The sequence below is a fragment of the Bubalus kerabau genome, chromosome 16 (assembly GCF_029407905.1).
Source record: "Bubalus kerabau isolate K-KA32 ecotype Philippines breed swamp buffalo chromosome 16, PCC_UOA_SB_1v2, whole genome shotgun sequence".
NCBI classification, from domain to species: Eukaryota; Metazoa; Chordata; class Mammalia; order Artiodactyla; family Bovidae; genus Bubalus; species Bubalus kerabau.
In genome coordinates, this window is record NC_073639.1 from 57,153,122 (window position 1) to 57,168,140 (window position 15,019).

The 15,019-nt window shown below is 43.0% G+C and overlaps 1 protein-coding gene across 15 annotated transcripts in view; it reads left to right on the forward strand.

The window, feature by feature from the left end:
* The window catches only part of CLIP1 (CAP-Gly domain containing linker protein 1), a 116,528-nt gene that overhangs the window by 50,755 nt on the left and 50,754 nt on the right, over positions 1-15,019 (forward strand). For 9 of the 15 annotated variants that reach the window (XM_055549503.1, XM_055549510.1, XM_055549515.1 and 6 more), the window contains 5 exons: positions 3,034-3,231; positions 4,082-4,185; positions 6,120-6,180; positions 7,588-7,620; positions 11,191-11,295. In XM_055549503.1, coding sequence (XP_055405478.1) covers positions 3,034-3,231; positions 4,082-4,185; positions 6,120-6,180; positions 7,588-7,620; positions 11,191-11,295 — 501 coding nt within the window. The remainder of the gene's footprint in view (positions 1-3,033; positions 3,232-4,081; positions 4,186-6,119; positions 6,181-7,587; positions 7,621-11,190; positions 11,296-15,019) is intronic. The other 6 variants (XM_055549513.1, XM_055549514.1, XM_055549518.1 and 3 more) reach the window with 3 other exon arrangements.

Genomic DNA, 15,019 nt, shown 5'->3' on the forward strand with positions numbered 1-15,019 from the left:
CAGCATCTTGTTCTGTTTGTTAATGTCATGCTTTCTTAGGGCCAAAGCAATGACTTTTTGGCTTGGCTTCCCCACCCCCACCCCCTGTCCTTTAGTTTATTCGCTTGAAGTGAGGTAGATACTGTTCAAATTTGACATGACTGTGTGAGATTACACTCCAGACTGGATTCTGGATCTCTGGTTCATGACAATGAACTGCAGACAGGAATTAGAATGTGAAGTGGCGCGACTGGGGAGTAAGGCTGCTGGCCCCTAATCTCGCTTGGCTTTCTTTCTGTTGACACTGAGCAGGGACGGGACCTTCGGGGGCATCTTTCTTTATAGCAGGGGCTACCCTCCTCTTCGGCCATTGGACTTCTTCCCCTTACGGTCAGGTGATACAGGTACCTGCTTGGACTATGTCATTTTGCATATAAAAGCCTGCATCTTGAACGTGAAAATTACAAGTGAACTTGATAAGAAAAGCTTGACAAGAACTCTTAGAATGTCTGAGAGAAATGAAGGTGAAGAAAACCCTCTATTTGGATGAAGCCTTGTTGAGAGTCAGCCAGCCAGCTCTAATGTGGACATCGAGTTTATGTTTCAGGACATGAGTTTACATTTTCAGGACTAATCCAGGAGCAATTCTGTGGACATGTCTACTCTGGATTCAAAATTCTTTCTTGAGTGGTTTTTTTTTTTTTTTTATGAGACATTTTTATTATGTTACAATTGTGTCCATTTCTTTGGAGATTCCCCAAGCACTTTCTGTCCCCCCAACCTCTCCTCTTACTTTTTAGACCAGTTCTGATTCCTCTTTGAAGAAAACTAGCAAAAGAGAAATGAGTCTCATTGCCTTTTAAAGCAGCTTATTTTTATATCTCTTTATATTGAGTGGTTATAGTTTCTAAACCAGAAATCACCATAAATGAATATGTGGAAAACATAGAATAATCAAATGCATGATTTCCTAAAAATATAGCTCAGCAATATGATCCATTTGTACATATGTAAAAAAAGCTGAAAGATTCTTGAATGCAAAATGATCTTCTGACAGTATTTATCACGGTTCCACAGAACCGTTAGAGTCTCTGTTATTTTTTCCCAGTGCCCGTAGGCCAAAAAAAATAGCTAACACTTCTGTTTATTAAGTATTTCAGTCCAAACAACTTAATATTTATGTCCTCACGGTTTAGTAACTGTTCAAAAAAAAAAATGACACTCATTAGCTGAAAGCAAAAATAGCATTTGTAATTCATTCTTAAATAACCACAGTGAGTTACTGTTAGGTTGCTCCTCATGGGCATTGCACATCCTATCAGGCCCTGGACTCGTAGTGAACACTGCCACCCTCATTTTCTGTGCTGCATTGATTTGGGCTTTTTGTCCTGGCAGTGGCCAAAACCCAGCTTTGGAGAGATGTGACTGAAAGGAATGTAGTGTCAATGTAAATACAATCCAAGGTTGAAGCTGAATTGCCTCCAAGCTAGTAGTTTGCATAATGTCCAACAGGTGTCACTCTTTCCCTGCGAGTTAGCTGCAGCACAGGTTAGACACACACCCCAGGTGTGTGTGTGTCATCCTGCAGGGTTTGAGAAGCTCAGATTTTGCGTATTCAGGAAGAAATGTTGGCTAAGACTCCATGCTCCCAATGCAAGGGGCCCGGGGTTCTATCCCTGGTTGGGGAACTAGATCCCATATGCCACAACTAAGGGTTGAAATGCCACGCTAAAGATTCCACGTGCTGAAACAAATGAAGATCCTGCATGCCGCAATGTAGACCTGACACGGCCAAATAAATAAATCTTTTTTTTTAAAGGGAGGAAATATTAGTACGAGAAAGTATAACCACATAGTGAAACTGGAAAGTCAAGGTCAGGTGGTTAAAAGAGAGAACAGGAAATCCCCCTCCCCCTCATATGTTTAAGTAATTTAAGAAATTTCTCTCAGTAGAAACAGTGGCATTCTCCTCATGCCAGTGATCATGCTGGCCAAAGGTTTGCAGCTTCTTCTGGAGCCCCTCCCAGCCCCCAGGGTCCAGCCTGCAAGATTGTTATTCAGCTTGTCCAAATGACCTCTGAACTCTTTAACAGAAGGTTCTGTTCTCTGTGTTTTCACATGACAGGCACCTTGAGGTGTCTGCTGTGTGAAACAGCAGAGATGAGAGCAGAAACAGGTTTTCTCCACGCCTCCCCCCACCGCTGTCTCTCCCTCAACTCCTGCTCTCCTCCCTGTTCCCCCTCTCATCCACTCTTTTTCTCTCTCCTTCCTCCCCCTACTTCTCTTTCTCCACGAACTTCTCCTTTCCCTCTCTTCTCCCCCCACCCCCATGCCCTTTTTCTTCCTTTCTCTTATGTGTGTACTTGCACACTCACCCATTCACACATGCTTTGAAAGCACAACATGAGTTTCCTTTTCATCTTATCCTTGCAAATCTTTCTGGGGACTGGAAATCAGGTCCTCACAGCTGGATCCCTGGGTGAAATCACCTCTGCCTTTCATTCTAGAAGAAAGGTGAAGAAAATCTGACAAAGTTCCAAGTGTGTAAACTATGTAATCAGTTGAAGGAAGGTTTGTGATTCCGTGGGTGACATCATGGTCACTTAATGGTGTGTAGAAGCTCAAGAAGTTGAAAAAAGTCTCATCCTGAAGTCTACGGAACAGAAGATTGGCCACACTGTCTTCATGAGAAGATAACTATTCGTGAAGTCCAGGTGGAAATGGAGTCTTGAGAAGCTTGTGACCTGGGTCCTGCGGGATTTTTCCATCCGGCCCCCTCAGCCCAGCTCAGGGCACCTTTGATTTTGAGCCACGAACATCTTCCTGGTTTTTCTGTGGCCTCTTTACATCGGTGGGTTCTTTGTGACATTGACAGACCCGAGGCATGCGCCGTCTTGTTTCCACGATGGAAAACCTTTCCTAAGCCCGGGCAAGCCTGCGAGCCAGGGGCAGCGCTTTTACTCTGCCGAGGAGACGCCCACCCTGCATGCACCGCCCCCTCCCTGCATCCCTCACAGCATCGTTGCCCTTCACGTCTTTAACTTTCCTTTGCAGTTGACCGAAACCTCCTCCCGTTACGCCAGGAAGATCTCCGGCACCACCGCCCTCCAGGAGGCCCTGAAGGAGAAGCAGCAGCACATTGAGCAGCTGCTGGCCGAACGGGATCTAGAGAGGGCGGAGGTGGCCAAGGCCACGAGCCACGTGGGGGAGATAGAGCAGGAGCTCGCCCTGGCCCGGGACGGACACGACCAGGTGAAGTCTGGCCCTGACCTTGTGGCAGAGATGGTGACGGGTTCTAGGCTGATCTTGTCGCAGAGTCGGTGACGGTTTCTAAATTGAGGGAGGAGGCTGGGCAGCATACCTGGTGCTCGGAGCCGGGGAGCTGATCTCGAGTGTGCTGAAATGAGCAGACGTCTTTGCTGGGCTTGTTTGAAAGCTGTGCCCTGGGTCCCAGTTTCCATCATCATAAAGATGAAGTTCTGTTCTTCTTGAGTCTGCTGCGCTCTTTGGTCTTTACATCCAGGTCTCTTGGCCTGTCTGTTGTCAGATGAGCTTATACACCAGGACCTTAGTAGTGGTTACAACTCCTGTTTTGTAGATTATGCTTTGTATGAGTTTCAGCTTCAAAAAAGATGAGAGTGGAGACTTCCCTGGTGGCCCAGTGGTTAAGACCTTGCCTTCCAATGCTGGGGGTACAGGTTCAATCTTTTGTTAGGGAGCTAAGATCCTACTTGTGACCAAAAAAAAAAAAAAAACACAACCAAAAAACACCAAAGCATGAAACCAATAACACCAGTATTTTAACAAATTCAATAAAGACTTTAAAAATGGTCCACCTTAAAAAATCTTTTAAAAAGAGATGAGAGTTGTTTTAGCATTGCCCCCTTTTGCTTTAATGGTGTGGTTTTTCATCATCCGGCTCCCAGAAGTGCTGCCAAGAATAACCTGTTATAAGAGATCGTAGAAAGCACTTTAATGTGACAAGGTTTTTGACTAATGCCAACCCACAGTTGTACCACTTAGCTGTAGCTCTTTGGAGGCATGTCTGGGCCAGCATCTGGGTCAGGAGGAGGCCACTCACTGACACCCTTGCCTTTCCCAGCACGTCCTGGAATTGGAGGCCAAGATGGACCAGCTGCGAACGATGGTGGAAGCTGCCGACAGGGAGAAGGTGGAACTTCTCAACCAACTTGAAGAGGAGAAAAGGTGATCCCAAAACCTGCTCTCCTTTTTAAACCACCTTAGGGAGTGCTTTCCCATCCACAGCCTTGTTGGGGTCAAACCCTTGGAACCAGAGGACTGACTGTGTGTTCAGTGGAGATGGGATTCCCCATGCTGTGTGAGGAGGGTTTGCTTTGACTTGGCTTTCTTGAGAAGTTTGGAACCAGATAGATGTGCTCTGATGAACTGAGCAGCTGTATTGAGCACCAGCTGTGCACCAGACGTCCTCTAGGGGATGGCCCGAGCCAGTCCATTCAAGCCCGGGGCCCACCTCAGCCATTCCTCGAGAGGGGATTTTTTTTTTTTCTGGACCCAGTTACCTGGTATTTATGAAACATTGTCCACGTATCTGATGAAATTATGTGTGTTGGGGAGTGGGGTAGTGACAGAGGGGTCTTGACCTCGAGAAACTCACTGCCTTTAGAGGAAAACAGAATTCTCAGTTAGAGAACTATCCAGGGCAGGATGAAATCCAGTGCTAAACTGTGTGAGACAGAGAAAGCAAGCTTGCTTTTCATAGGACTTTTGAGGCCGTGAGCAAACAAGCTCTCCGGAAAAGGTGTCTGCATGAAATCGGTTGACTGTCTCTGGGTTATGAGACATTTGTCCTCAGTTGCACTTAATGCCATATGCTGTCATTTCTGATCACAGTGATGTAACTTAGCGGTCTCTAGGATGACCAGGTGCTCAGGAAGATCACAAGCACTGGCTGTGGTGGGAGGTACGAGATGGGGGGGGTCATACATTCAGTGCTTCACTGAGGAGATGACTAGCCACTGGGGAGGAAGTTCTCCTTGAATCTCATTCATAAAAACGGCTACAAGTGAACAGGACACTGACAGACCCTTCCAGGCCCCTCTGAAGGCCAAGGCCCCTGTACCACTTGCTTGGGTTTTTAAACCAGCTCTTGCTGAGCTGACTTCTGGACAGTAGAAATGTTCCCCCAGCTCTTCAGTAAACTTGAGGGCATCAACCTCAAAATTCTACTGAGTAGAATTTTTTTATTCTATACTTTGTTAGAAATGCTAGTGAATTTTATTTATTTTTTGCACGTAGCTTATGGACTTTGTCCTTCTTTTCACAATCCATAGGGTTGCAAAGAGTTGGACATGACTGAAGCGACTTAGCGTGATGATGGACTTTGTCCTCCTTTTCTTCCTTCTCGTATACCCAATTTTGTAAAGATTCATAGTGTGGGTGTTACCCAGGTCTTGTAAATCTTCCTAATATCATATTTCATTGACTTTGTGATGGCATTAATCAAAACCCACAGCCCTCATCAGAGATTTTTATGATATGGTTGGGGGGAAAAAGCTTGCATTTTTAGAAGCAAGAAATAGAATCCTTGATCGCCTCTCTCCCAAATTATTCCCAGCCTTTTTCTCCCAGCCTTGGAACAGGTATTCATGTTGTCCTGGGAATCTCTGCATGGGGAGCCTGCTGACCTCACCCTGGAATATCTGATGTGGGTGGTATAAAGACAGACTTGTTTTTTGTGCTACTTTCCCCCCTACGTTCTGTTACTGGAAAGCAGAAATTATAGACTTCCCTTCTCATACGTGTCTCTATGGTGATCAGACCTCTTCCTTCCAGGTTAATCTTGTCTTGATTAGATCCATTTCTGGTGGTTGTGACCTGGCGAACCAGTTGATTTTCTCAACTCTTCCCTTTCTGGGATCCATACCTGGTTAAAACTTTGGCATTTCCTAAATGGAGAAGAGTTCTCCTCCACTTTGTGGATTTGTAAACCAGAGGCTTTAAAATGCATTTCTTCATTTTCTACATCTCTAAGGCATTTCTTTCCATCGTCATCTGCTAAATTCATCAGGACATTGATTTTATATATATAATTTGGGGAATAAGGCAGAGGTGTTCCTTAGTTACTTTCTTAAGTATTTCGTTTTGATTTTATTCCACAGGAAGGTTGAGGACCTTCAGTTCCGGGTTGAAGAAGAATCGATTACTAAGGGCGATCTTGAGGTAAAACCCCACCGGCCATCTAAAGCTTCTGCGGGTGCGGTATTCAGAAATTTGGATAAAACCACTGTGGCCAGAACAGGCAGCAGAGGGGGTGGCAGGAATCCCCACCTCTGGGCTGTGGGCTATGGCTGAGGGGCTGCCTGCCCTCCAGCCTGTCACTATGCATCTCAACTCTGGTAGCTGGGTAAAATTTTCACTACCCTTTTCTCATGCTTCCAAATTTAAAACCTTGCATTGGAGTCAATCAAGTCATAAATCTGGCAGTGTGTCCTAAGTGAGACTCTACTTATTTTTCCCTTGATCAGAATGGCATTTTAAAGAGCATTTTTTATTTTATCATGATGGTTCAGAACACTCTCAGCTTTCCTTTTCTATTGAGCAGGATAAATCCTTTATAACCCTATAGAAAATAAATATATGTTATGGTAACTGATTTTTTAAAGTATTAGTAATTACCAGAAAAGAAAAAGCAATTTTTATCTCATGGCATACTTTAAATTCAGAGATTTTCCTTATTCAGGTCTTCCCAGGAGGCCCAGTAGTAAGGAACACACCTGCCAGTGCAGGAGACCTGGGTTCGATCCCTGAGTCGGGAAGATCCCCTGGAGAAGGACATGGGAACCCACTCCAGTGTCCTTGCCTGGGAAATCCCGTGGACAGAGGAGCCTGGTGGGCTGCAGTCCGTGGGGTCTCGAAGGGTCAAACATGACTTAGTGACTAAACAATGACAGTGATTCATATGAGTTTTTTAATAAGACCCCAGAATTAAATGGCTTTGATGCTTTTCAAACCACTGCTAGATGTATGACAAATGCAAATTTAAAAAATTTCAAATTTAGCAGATTTTTGGTACTTTAATCTGTAATATCTTAATAGACGTTTCTTGTCTGTGCAGTTCTCAGAATACACATTTTTGCTATCATTGCGATTTTAGAGTCTACTGAATGCCCACCCCATGCTTGAATTTCAAAGCCCTTCCAAATAAGAAGGCTGATTTCTTTTGAAATATATGTATCTTTACAATCAACAAAGAGTAAGGGAAACATTTTCTGAGGTCCGCTGTTATAAGGCCCAGAATGTAATGGATTATGAGTAATTTTGACAGCTATCTTCCTCACTCATTTCATATAGAGTCACACTCCTTTAGTTGACTTCTGTGTTGTTCTCATCCATTTTAAAAACACCCCAAAATCTCATTAGAAGTTTCATATCATCATCTAATTCATGTCAAATACAGCCTACAATGTTTTGAGGAGGAGCAAGTTAAAATATTGACATCAGCACTAGATAGGCTAGTATGTCCGGTAAACATGTAATTAATCAAAGTTATGCTGAAACCCTAACACATATTGAAACTCTAGTTGAATGTCTCTTTTGTTGTTAATTTTTTTATTTTTTTACTGATAGCAAAAGAGCCAGATTTCTGAAGATCCTGAGAATGTAAGAGGGCACTTAACTGTATGGATACTTTCCTTGTTAACACAGATTGATTACAGATTAAAATGCTTATTGATACACTCAAATACTAACTGCATAATCTGACCTTGAGACATTGTTCTTAATATTTCTGTGCATGTGGCTTTCAAAGCTGTTACATTTGAATCCTGAAGAAATTGTATGTAATGACTAAGTTCTGTAAACCCATTTGTCTAACACACAGGCACATGTTTGTTCTATAAAGAATTTTGGCAAAAAGACAAGAATTATGTCTGGGGGCCCAACCTACTTCATTTAATTCATAAGGCCTTCTAGTTTTAATAGAATTCTTCCAAAATATATGATAGCTGACCAAAACATAAAACATATTAGATGAAGTTGTTACAGAAATTCTGGGGTAAAATTTCCCCAAGTTTCATTTATTCCCATTAGAATAAAGGAACACGGAGTCCCAGACTGATTGCCTTTTGTGTGAGCGCCTGCTGCTGGCCAGTGGCTGCCAGTGCAGCCGACAAGAAATTCAGACTTCCAGTTTGTTGGGTCAGTGTTTCCCCTAGTTGGTGAAGCTGGAGGCAAGCACTCTTCAGTGAAGACACTGTGTTTTAAATTTATTATTCTTAAATGTGTAATTGGAGGATAATTGCTTCACAATGTTGTGCTGGTTTCTGCTGTACAACAAGGTGAATCAGCTGTAAGTGTACATATATCCCATCCCTCTAAGTTTATTCTTGAAGTGAGATTTTTTTCTAGTAGCAGTGCCACAAGGTATGGAGATGTTTTGTTTTGTTTTGTTTTTTCTTCCTCCCTCTGTTTAGTATCAAACACCCAATTCAGGTCTTACCAGAGTGGCTCAGAAGCGATCTTACCAGAGTACTTAAAAGCATGGCTTCATGGCGCACCCTGCCGGCCAAGATGCCAATTGAAAAAAACCTGAAAGCTTCTTCCTCTTCTGATTGACCACCACAAGAGAAAGAGATTAAAACAAAGGATTTTTCTTCCCAGCAGCTGAAATAGACAACTCAAGACTGAATTTTTTTTTAAAGCCTCCGTTCCAAAGGGTTCCTTTTTGTGCAGCTACTTCAGTGATCTGGGTCTCTTCTCTGCTCCCAAAGCAGGCTCCTTCTGCTGCATCCAGAGTCAGTCTGCATGAGGCCGCCCTCCTGCCTCTCCTGTGCGCTTCTCGCAGAGCCTTGGCTTTCCCTCTCAACTCCCCCACCCTACATGGCCCCAGGACGCTCCTCTTGGGATACTCTATCCTGGTCTGAGAAAGTAATAATCCTAAAAGCAGGGTGGTCCTATCCAGCCAAGCATTTCTATGACATACAGGGAAGGACAGGGAGGCAGCTTGCTAGTTCCTTTTGCTGATGGCTGGCCAAGTGCAGTGCAGAGCCCAGATCGTCCGTGGGCACTCTCTCACCAGTCGGGAGACACCCAGAGGATCTCGGAATGGGGAGAAGATCACGTTCAGTGGGTATTTGCTTTTTATCTGGAAGTAGTAGCAACTTTTTGGGCTTCCCTGGTGGCTCAGACAGTAAAGAACCTGCCTGCAATGTGGGAGACCTGGGTTCGATCCCTGAGTCGGGACGATCCCCTGGAGAAGGGAACGTGTACCCACTCTAGTGTTCTTGGGGCTTCCCTGGTGGGAAGTGACCTTTTACCCAGAGGACACTGAACTCTGCGTCAAGAGAAGAAAGGTACTGTTGCCTTTGCTTCTTCCTGTTAATTTTGCACTTCTGTTCTTGCGACTCTGACCCCAATTATTAAAATGTAGATCTGGATGAGATTCTTTTTTTGTGAAAGCAGGTAAATTGAACAACCTCTGTCTAAGGCACATCTAGGGCTTCGCAGGTGGCACAGTGGTAAAGAATCCACCTGCCAATGCACGAGATGTGGGTTCGATCCCTGGGTCGGGGAGATCCTCTGGAGGAGGCAGTGGCAACCCACTCCAGTATTCTTGCCTGGGAAATCCCATGGACAGAGGAGCCTGGTGGGCTACACATCCATAGGGTCACAAACATTGGAACATGACTCAGCAACTGAGCATACACACACAAGGCACATATAGATGAAGGGGACTCTCCAAACAATTAAGTTTCTTATTTTTATTTCATTATTTTGTTGAGTGTATAGACTGAAAGAAGTGAAGAATTTTTACAGAAATTTTTTTGTTTACTTTTAAAATATTCTATGATGGTTTTTTATACCTGGTTCATAAGCAAACTGACCCCTTGAATGCATTGAAATCCCTAGAGTACCCCTGGAGTGAGTAAAGATATTTATAGCATAAAAGATTCTACTTTCTGCTTAAGCTTTGCCCTGCTTTCTGTCACTTTAGGGTTTGTTGTCTTTTCCCTTATATTGTCCTGACAGAGCTATCCAACTAGTTAAAACCACAGAATAACCAGAAACTGCCGGGGGAAGGTCTGTCGACAGGTTTTATCAGTTGATTACGTTGCTAACCTCTTCGGTTGGAGAGGTGAGTGGGGAAAGAGGTCCATTCAGACTGATCTAGATGATTTCAAGTTGATTAAGATTCTGCCACACTTAAGACTGTTAGAAAGAGATGGCCCTCTGGGTTCTGCATCAGGTTCCATCAAAATCTGAGGTTTTAAAACATGTGAGGATCTTACTGGCTCTTTTTGCATGGAGTTGAAACTCTTGCCTTTCTATTGAGTCACCATGTTTCTTACGTCTGAGCTGAGGCAAAATGATTGTTTTAGGATTAAGAGTATGAGCCCCTTCCCAGTTCCAGCTAAACTTTTCTCCTGCTTTGAGCTCCAGGGATGGAGGCTCTCAAGTATAACTGTCACTGAATTTTCTCTTTTAAATCTAATCCCCTTCCTCTTTTTTTCCTGGTGACACTCTTTGGAAAGCCCATTTTAATGGCTCCTCACCTGTCATGTATGGGAATGTTGCTAAGAATCCCAGATCCTTCTCATTCATCTCAGCCAGCACCACTGGCGTGGTTTCCTTAGCTCCAGCTCCTAGACTTCCTTCGTTAGGTTTAATACTTGACCCTTGCTCACATCAAATTGTATGCAGAAGTACAGAGATCTGTGCTAGGAACTTACCAACCAGATGTAGAGTCATGACATTAATCTTGTCCATATTTGGGTGATGGATGTCCAGTTTGAGGGCCAATCTACTTTTTAAAGTCACTGAGTCAGTTACATACACATTAATGTCAAGTAGCTGTTGCGGGGAGGAGGGGAAATGATAGATTAGAGGAATATTAACTATTCTAATTTGTGCTGATAAACTTCACTTATCAATATAACTTATATTTGGCTGCATGCATCTGACACTTTTCATCTTGCCTCACGTGTTTTCCATTTTTTCTTTCTCAGTAGACTAGCTCATGTCCCCTGCCCACCTCATCCTCTCGTCCATAGTGTTCATCGTCACCCCCCACCTCTTCATCTCAGTCCACCCTCACCCTTCTCCATCACCCTTTCTGTTCACCCTTTGGCGGAAGGTACTGGTGGCTCAGCCTGCATGCCGCGCCCTTCTCCTCTTGTGCTGGCATGTCACGGTGGCACCGTTGTGTTTCTTCCTCTTCCTTTTTACTAACAGACGCAGACCAAACTGGAGCATGCCCGCATTAAGGAGCTTGAACAGAGCCTGCTCTTTGAAAAGACCAAAGCTGACAAACTCCAGAGGGAGTTAGAAGACACTAGGGTAATGGTTTTCACTATTTAACGAAGCCGATCCATGTTTGTGAACGATGGACCCCGCGGGTGACGGGCCCTGCAGTTGGCCTACAGCCCTGACCCAGTGGTTCGACTTGAGTCTGCTGGTCCTGGTACCGCCCAGGTCCTCATGGGTGTAGGCTGATGGGTGGGCCCAGGTGCTTTACGTTGAACCTTTTGTCCAAGGTGAAGATTCATTCCTTTGGTTAATTTGGCCAAAATCATCACGTAAAGTCTGCAGCTATACAGACTGCATGGACAGCCGCAGCTGCATTTGTGGGTCTTTGTATGAATACCAGGAAATAACCTTTCTCCTGTTTGCCACCAGCAGTCAATTGTCCTCTTGTTCTCATATTCCTAGGGGTTTCCTAAGTAATTTTTTTGTTATTGTTTTACTTTAGCTCTCTTTTTCTGCCTTCTTCCCTGACCTCTTGGGTGAAGAGAATGGAAAACACTGGCTCCTTTTAAAGAGAGTTAAAGATTTTCACCCCATTTTTTTTTTTTTCCCTTGGCACCTGATCTCTTTGTATTTCTGTTACCCAGTAGGTTAAATTCTCAGCGGTCAGGAGGGAAAAGTGTGTTGGGAACAGAATGACTTCTGCCAACCCCCAGCTCACAGTGTTTCACCCTAGGAGGCAGTGCATTAGTCATGTGTTCACTTGAAAAATGAAAAAAGTGAAATTTATTTATATATACACTATTCCCGGCACTTTACAAATGTTAACTTAGTCTCACCACAGTCCCACGAGGGAGGTAGTAGCATTGTCCCCATTTTACAGATGAGTGACACTGAGGCACTAAGAGGTTAACTAATATGTCCCAGCTCACACAGCTAATAGAGATAGTGGGGCCAGGATTTGCATTTGGGCCATTTGACCCCAAAGTCTGTGCTCTTAACCACTACAGGATGGAGTCTGTCTATTACAGAAGTCATTTTGTGCTAAAAGATTTAAGAACTAATCTGACTCACATATAAGAAAACATGTATGTATGTATACCTTTTAAATCCTGGATTTGACTGTCAGTAGCTAAATCACCAAGATCCTTAATTTTAAAATTTCAAAAATTATTCTGTCTCTAATCAAATTTGGTATCCTGATTTTTTTTCTTTTGAATTATTAGTGTTTGTAAAAAATTCTTTTCTCAAGAAATCATTAATCTAAAAAAATCTAGAAAATCAAGTCATTTTTCTTCTCTAAGTCGTAAGTATTTTATTTTTTAAGAAGAAAGAAAATGTTCTCAGTTGGCCTCAAAACTAAAGATGTCTTCTGTGTATTTGGTAAGGAAAAAAATCCTGGTAATTTGGTGCCAGGCATTTGTTACCTGAGAGTCAGACTTGATCTGGGAAATACAAGGGACTGATAGGGAGACTGAGCCCCTGTGGTGTGGCTGGCTACTGAAGCAAGGGTTTTTTTTTTTTTTTTTTTAACTTCTGAAGCGCTTTCCTGTACAGCTTTGTCAGCAAACAAATTTTTTTTTTTTTAATTTTCTGTGGATAAGAAAGCATCCATTCACAGCACAGTTTATTCAAGTATTTCAGATTCAAACTGTTGCCTTTCTGTAACAGTCCTGTTGATCCTCACTCTCGGTCTGCCAAGTATGGAACTAACTACTGACCCATATAAATTTCCCATCACCCACGTTCCTTTTTGGGAAGTGCTGTAAAATTCCTCTAAGCCAGTAAGCCCAGTTTATAAACAGTGTGCTTGGTGCTGTAGAGACATTAGCCAGAATAAGAAACAGTAACCTGACTTTTATGTTGGGAAAGGCAGACACAGATAGTTTCGCCCCAGGGCAGATTTGGGGAAATAAAAAATAGAAGTGCTGTGAAAATGCTCCATAATCAAACTATTATTTTCCCTCATTTTTTACTTGGCATTTCCTTAGTTTGACTGTTTTGTTGTGACTGATTAAGAATTAGTGCCCTGTTGGGTTCAATTTATTTGTAGTATAGATGTGGTAGCAATGGAGTTTAATAATGTACCTTATTTTGTGGTAACAAGCTCTCCAAGTCCTCACCTTCCCACCTCCACCCCAGAAAAAGCTAAGTCAATGAATTACCATCTTTCAAATACCTACAGTCCTGAAACACAATTACAGCCAGCTCTGAAATGTCCAGTGACTTGATCATGCAGTCTTGGGAGTCCCAAGTGCTTTATTTTCTTGTTCATGGTCAACCCTTGAGTCTTTATCCACCTCACAGCCTGTGTTTGGGCCAAGGGGCTGAAGGAAGCTTACATCCATTGCCTCCTGTCCTGTTAAAGGCAGTGAGGGAACAAGCCTTCACCCTGCAGGACATTTGATCTGTGGAATTTGGGACTCATTGATGTCTTGAAATCATTCAAGATCCCCTTCTGTTTCCCAGGTTAGCCCAATAATTAATTTTTATGCCCGAAGCTACCATTTCCCACATTTTTTGTGCACCGAACTGATTGCCTATCAGACAACAGAGGGAAATAGCTTCCTAAGAATAAAAGGACGCAGGTTAGGAAAATGGTTTTCCTCATCCTGGGGTATGAGTTTAAATAACAGTAGATTCCCAGGTTCTGTCCCCAAGCTCAGGTAGAATCAGCGTGTGTGGGCCTGCGAACGCACATCCCTGGTGACTCACACGCACACTAAGGTCGGAGAACCACTGGGTTAGGGCAGCGACACATGTACGCAAGACGGTGAACGATTACAAACTCTAAAAGGGGGAGGGATTCTGTGTAAGACTCTTACGTGTCATTGCAGGTAAGTAACCATTTTTTCCTTGTCCTTTCTTAAAAAAAAGTCAATTTGTTCTTCTTTATCCACTTGAGGCTTTTTTCCTCCAGTTGTCGTGGTATTCACTGAAACATTTCCTAGGTATTTTTATGCCAGTGCTACCCAATAGAATTATGACATGAGCCACAGATGTTTTATAATTTAAAAATTTCTGGTACCCACATTAACATGCGTAGGTTAAAAGGAACAAGTGAAATTAATAACATTTTATTTAAACCAATATATCCAAACTATTATCATTTCATCATATAATCAGCGTAAGAAATTGTTAACAAGATATGTTCTGTTTTTCCCCAAGTCGTCGTTATTTGATGTATATGTGACTTTCACAGCCTCGTTTCAAGTGCTGAGTAGCTGTATGTGGCTCATGGCTGCTAACCGGACAGCACACTTCCGTAAAGTCACTGCCAACAGATAGATAAGCGTGTATACCCCTTGGGTAGAGTAGGCAAAACAAAGATTCTTCTTCCAGAAGGCAAATATATAAGAACTTTGGGAAATGGTAGCTTCGGGCATAAAAATTAATTATTGGGCTAACCTGGGAAACAGAAGGGGATCTTGAATGATTTCAAGACATCAATGAGTCCCAAATTCCACAGATCAAATGTCCACAGATCAAAAAGTTAATGGGTACTCTTCTTGATTTAAGGTTCTTTAGAGGGAAAAGAGTTATTTGAGGAGTGAGTTAAGCTCAATAAAATTCAGTTTTATTTTCCTTTAGCATCTCAAAATGGTGAAAAGTTTGCCAAAGGCTGTAATTGGACTATATTTTGAATTGGAGTGTCCAGAACCAGGCTTAAGCCACAGTCAGGCCTGGATTGACACATAGACATTCTTGGTGGCTTGACTGGTGCCTGAGATGGGGTAGTCCCTAAAGATCTCCAAGGTTAGAGAAAATCATCAGTGATTCATCCTTTAAATGGTCTCTTCTTTCTCCTTGACTGCTG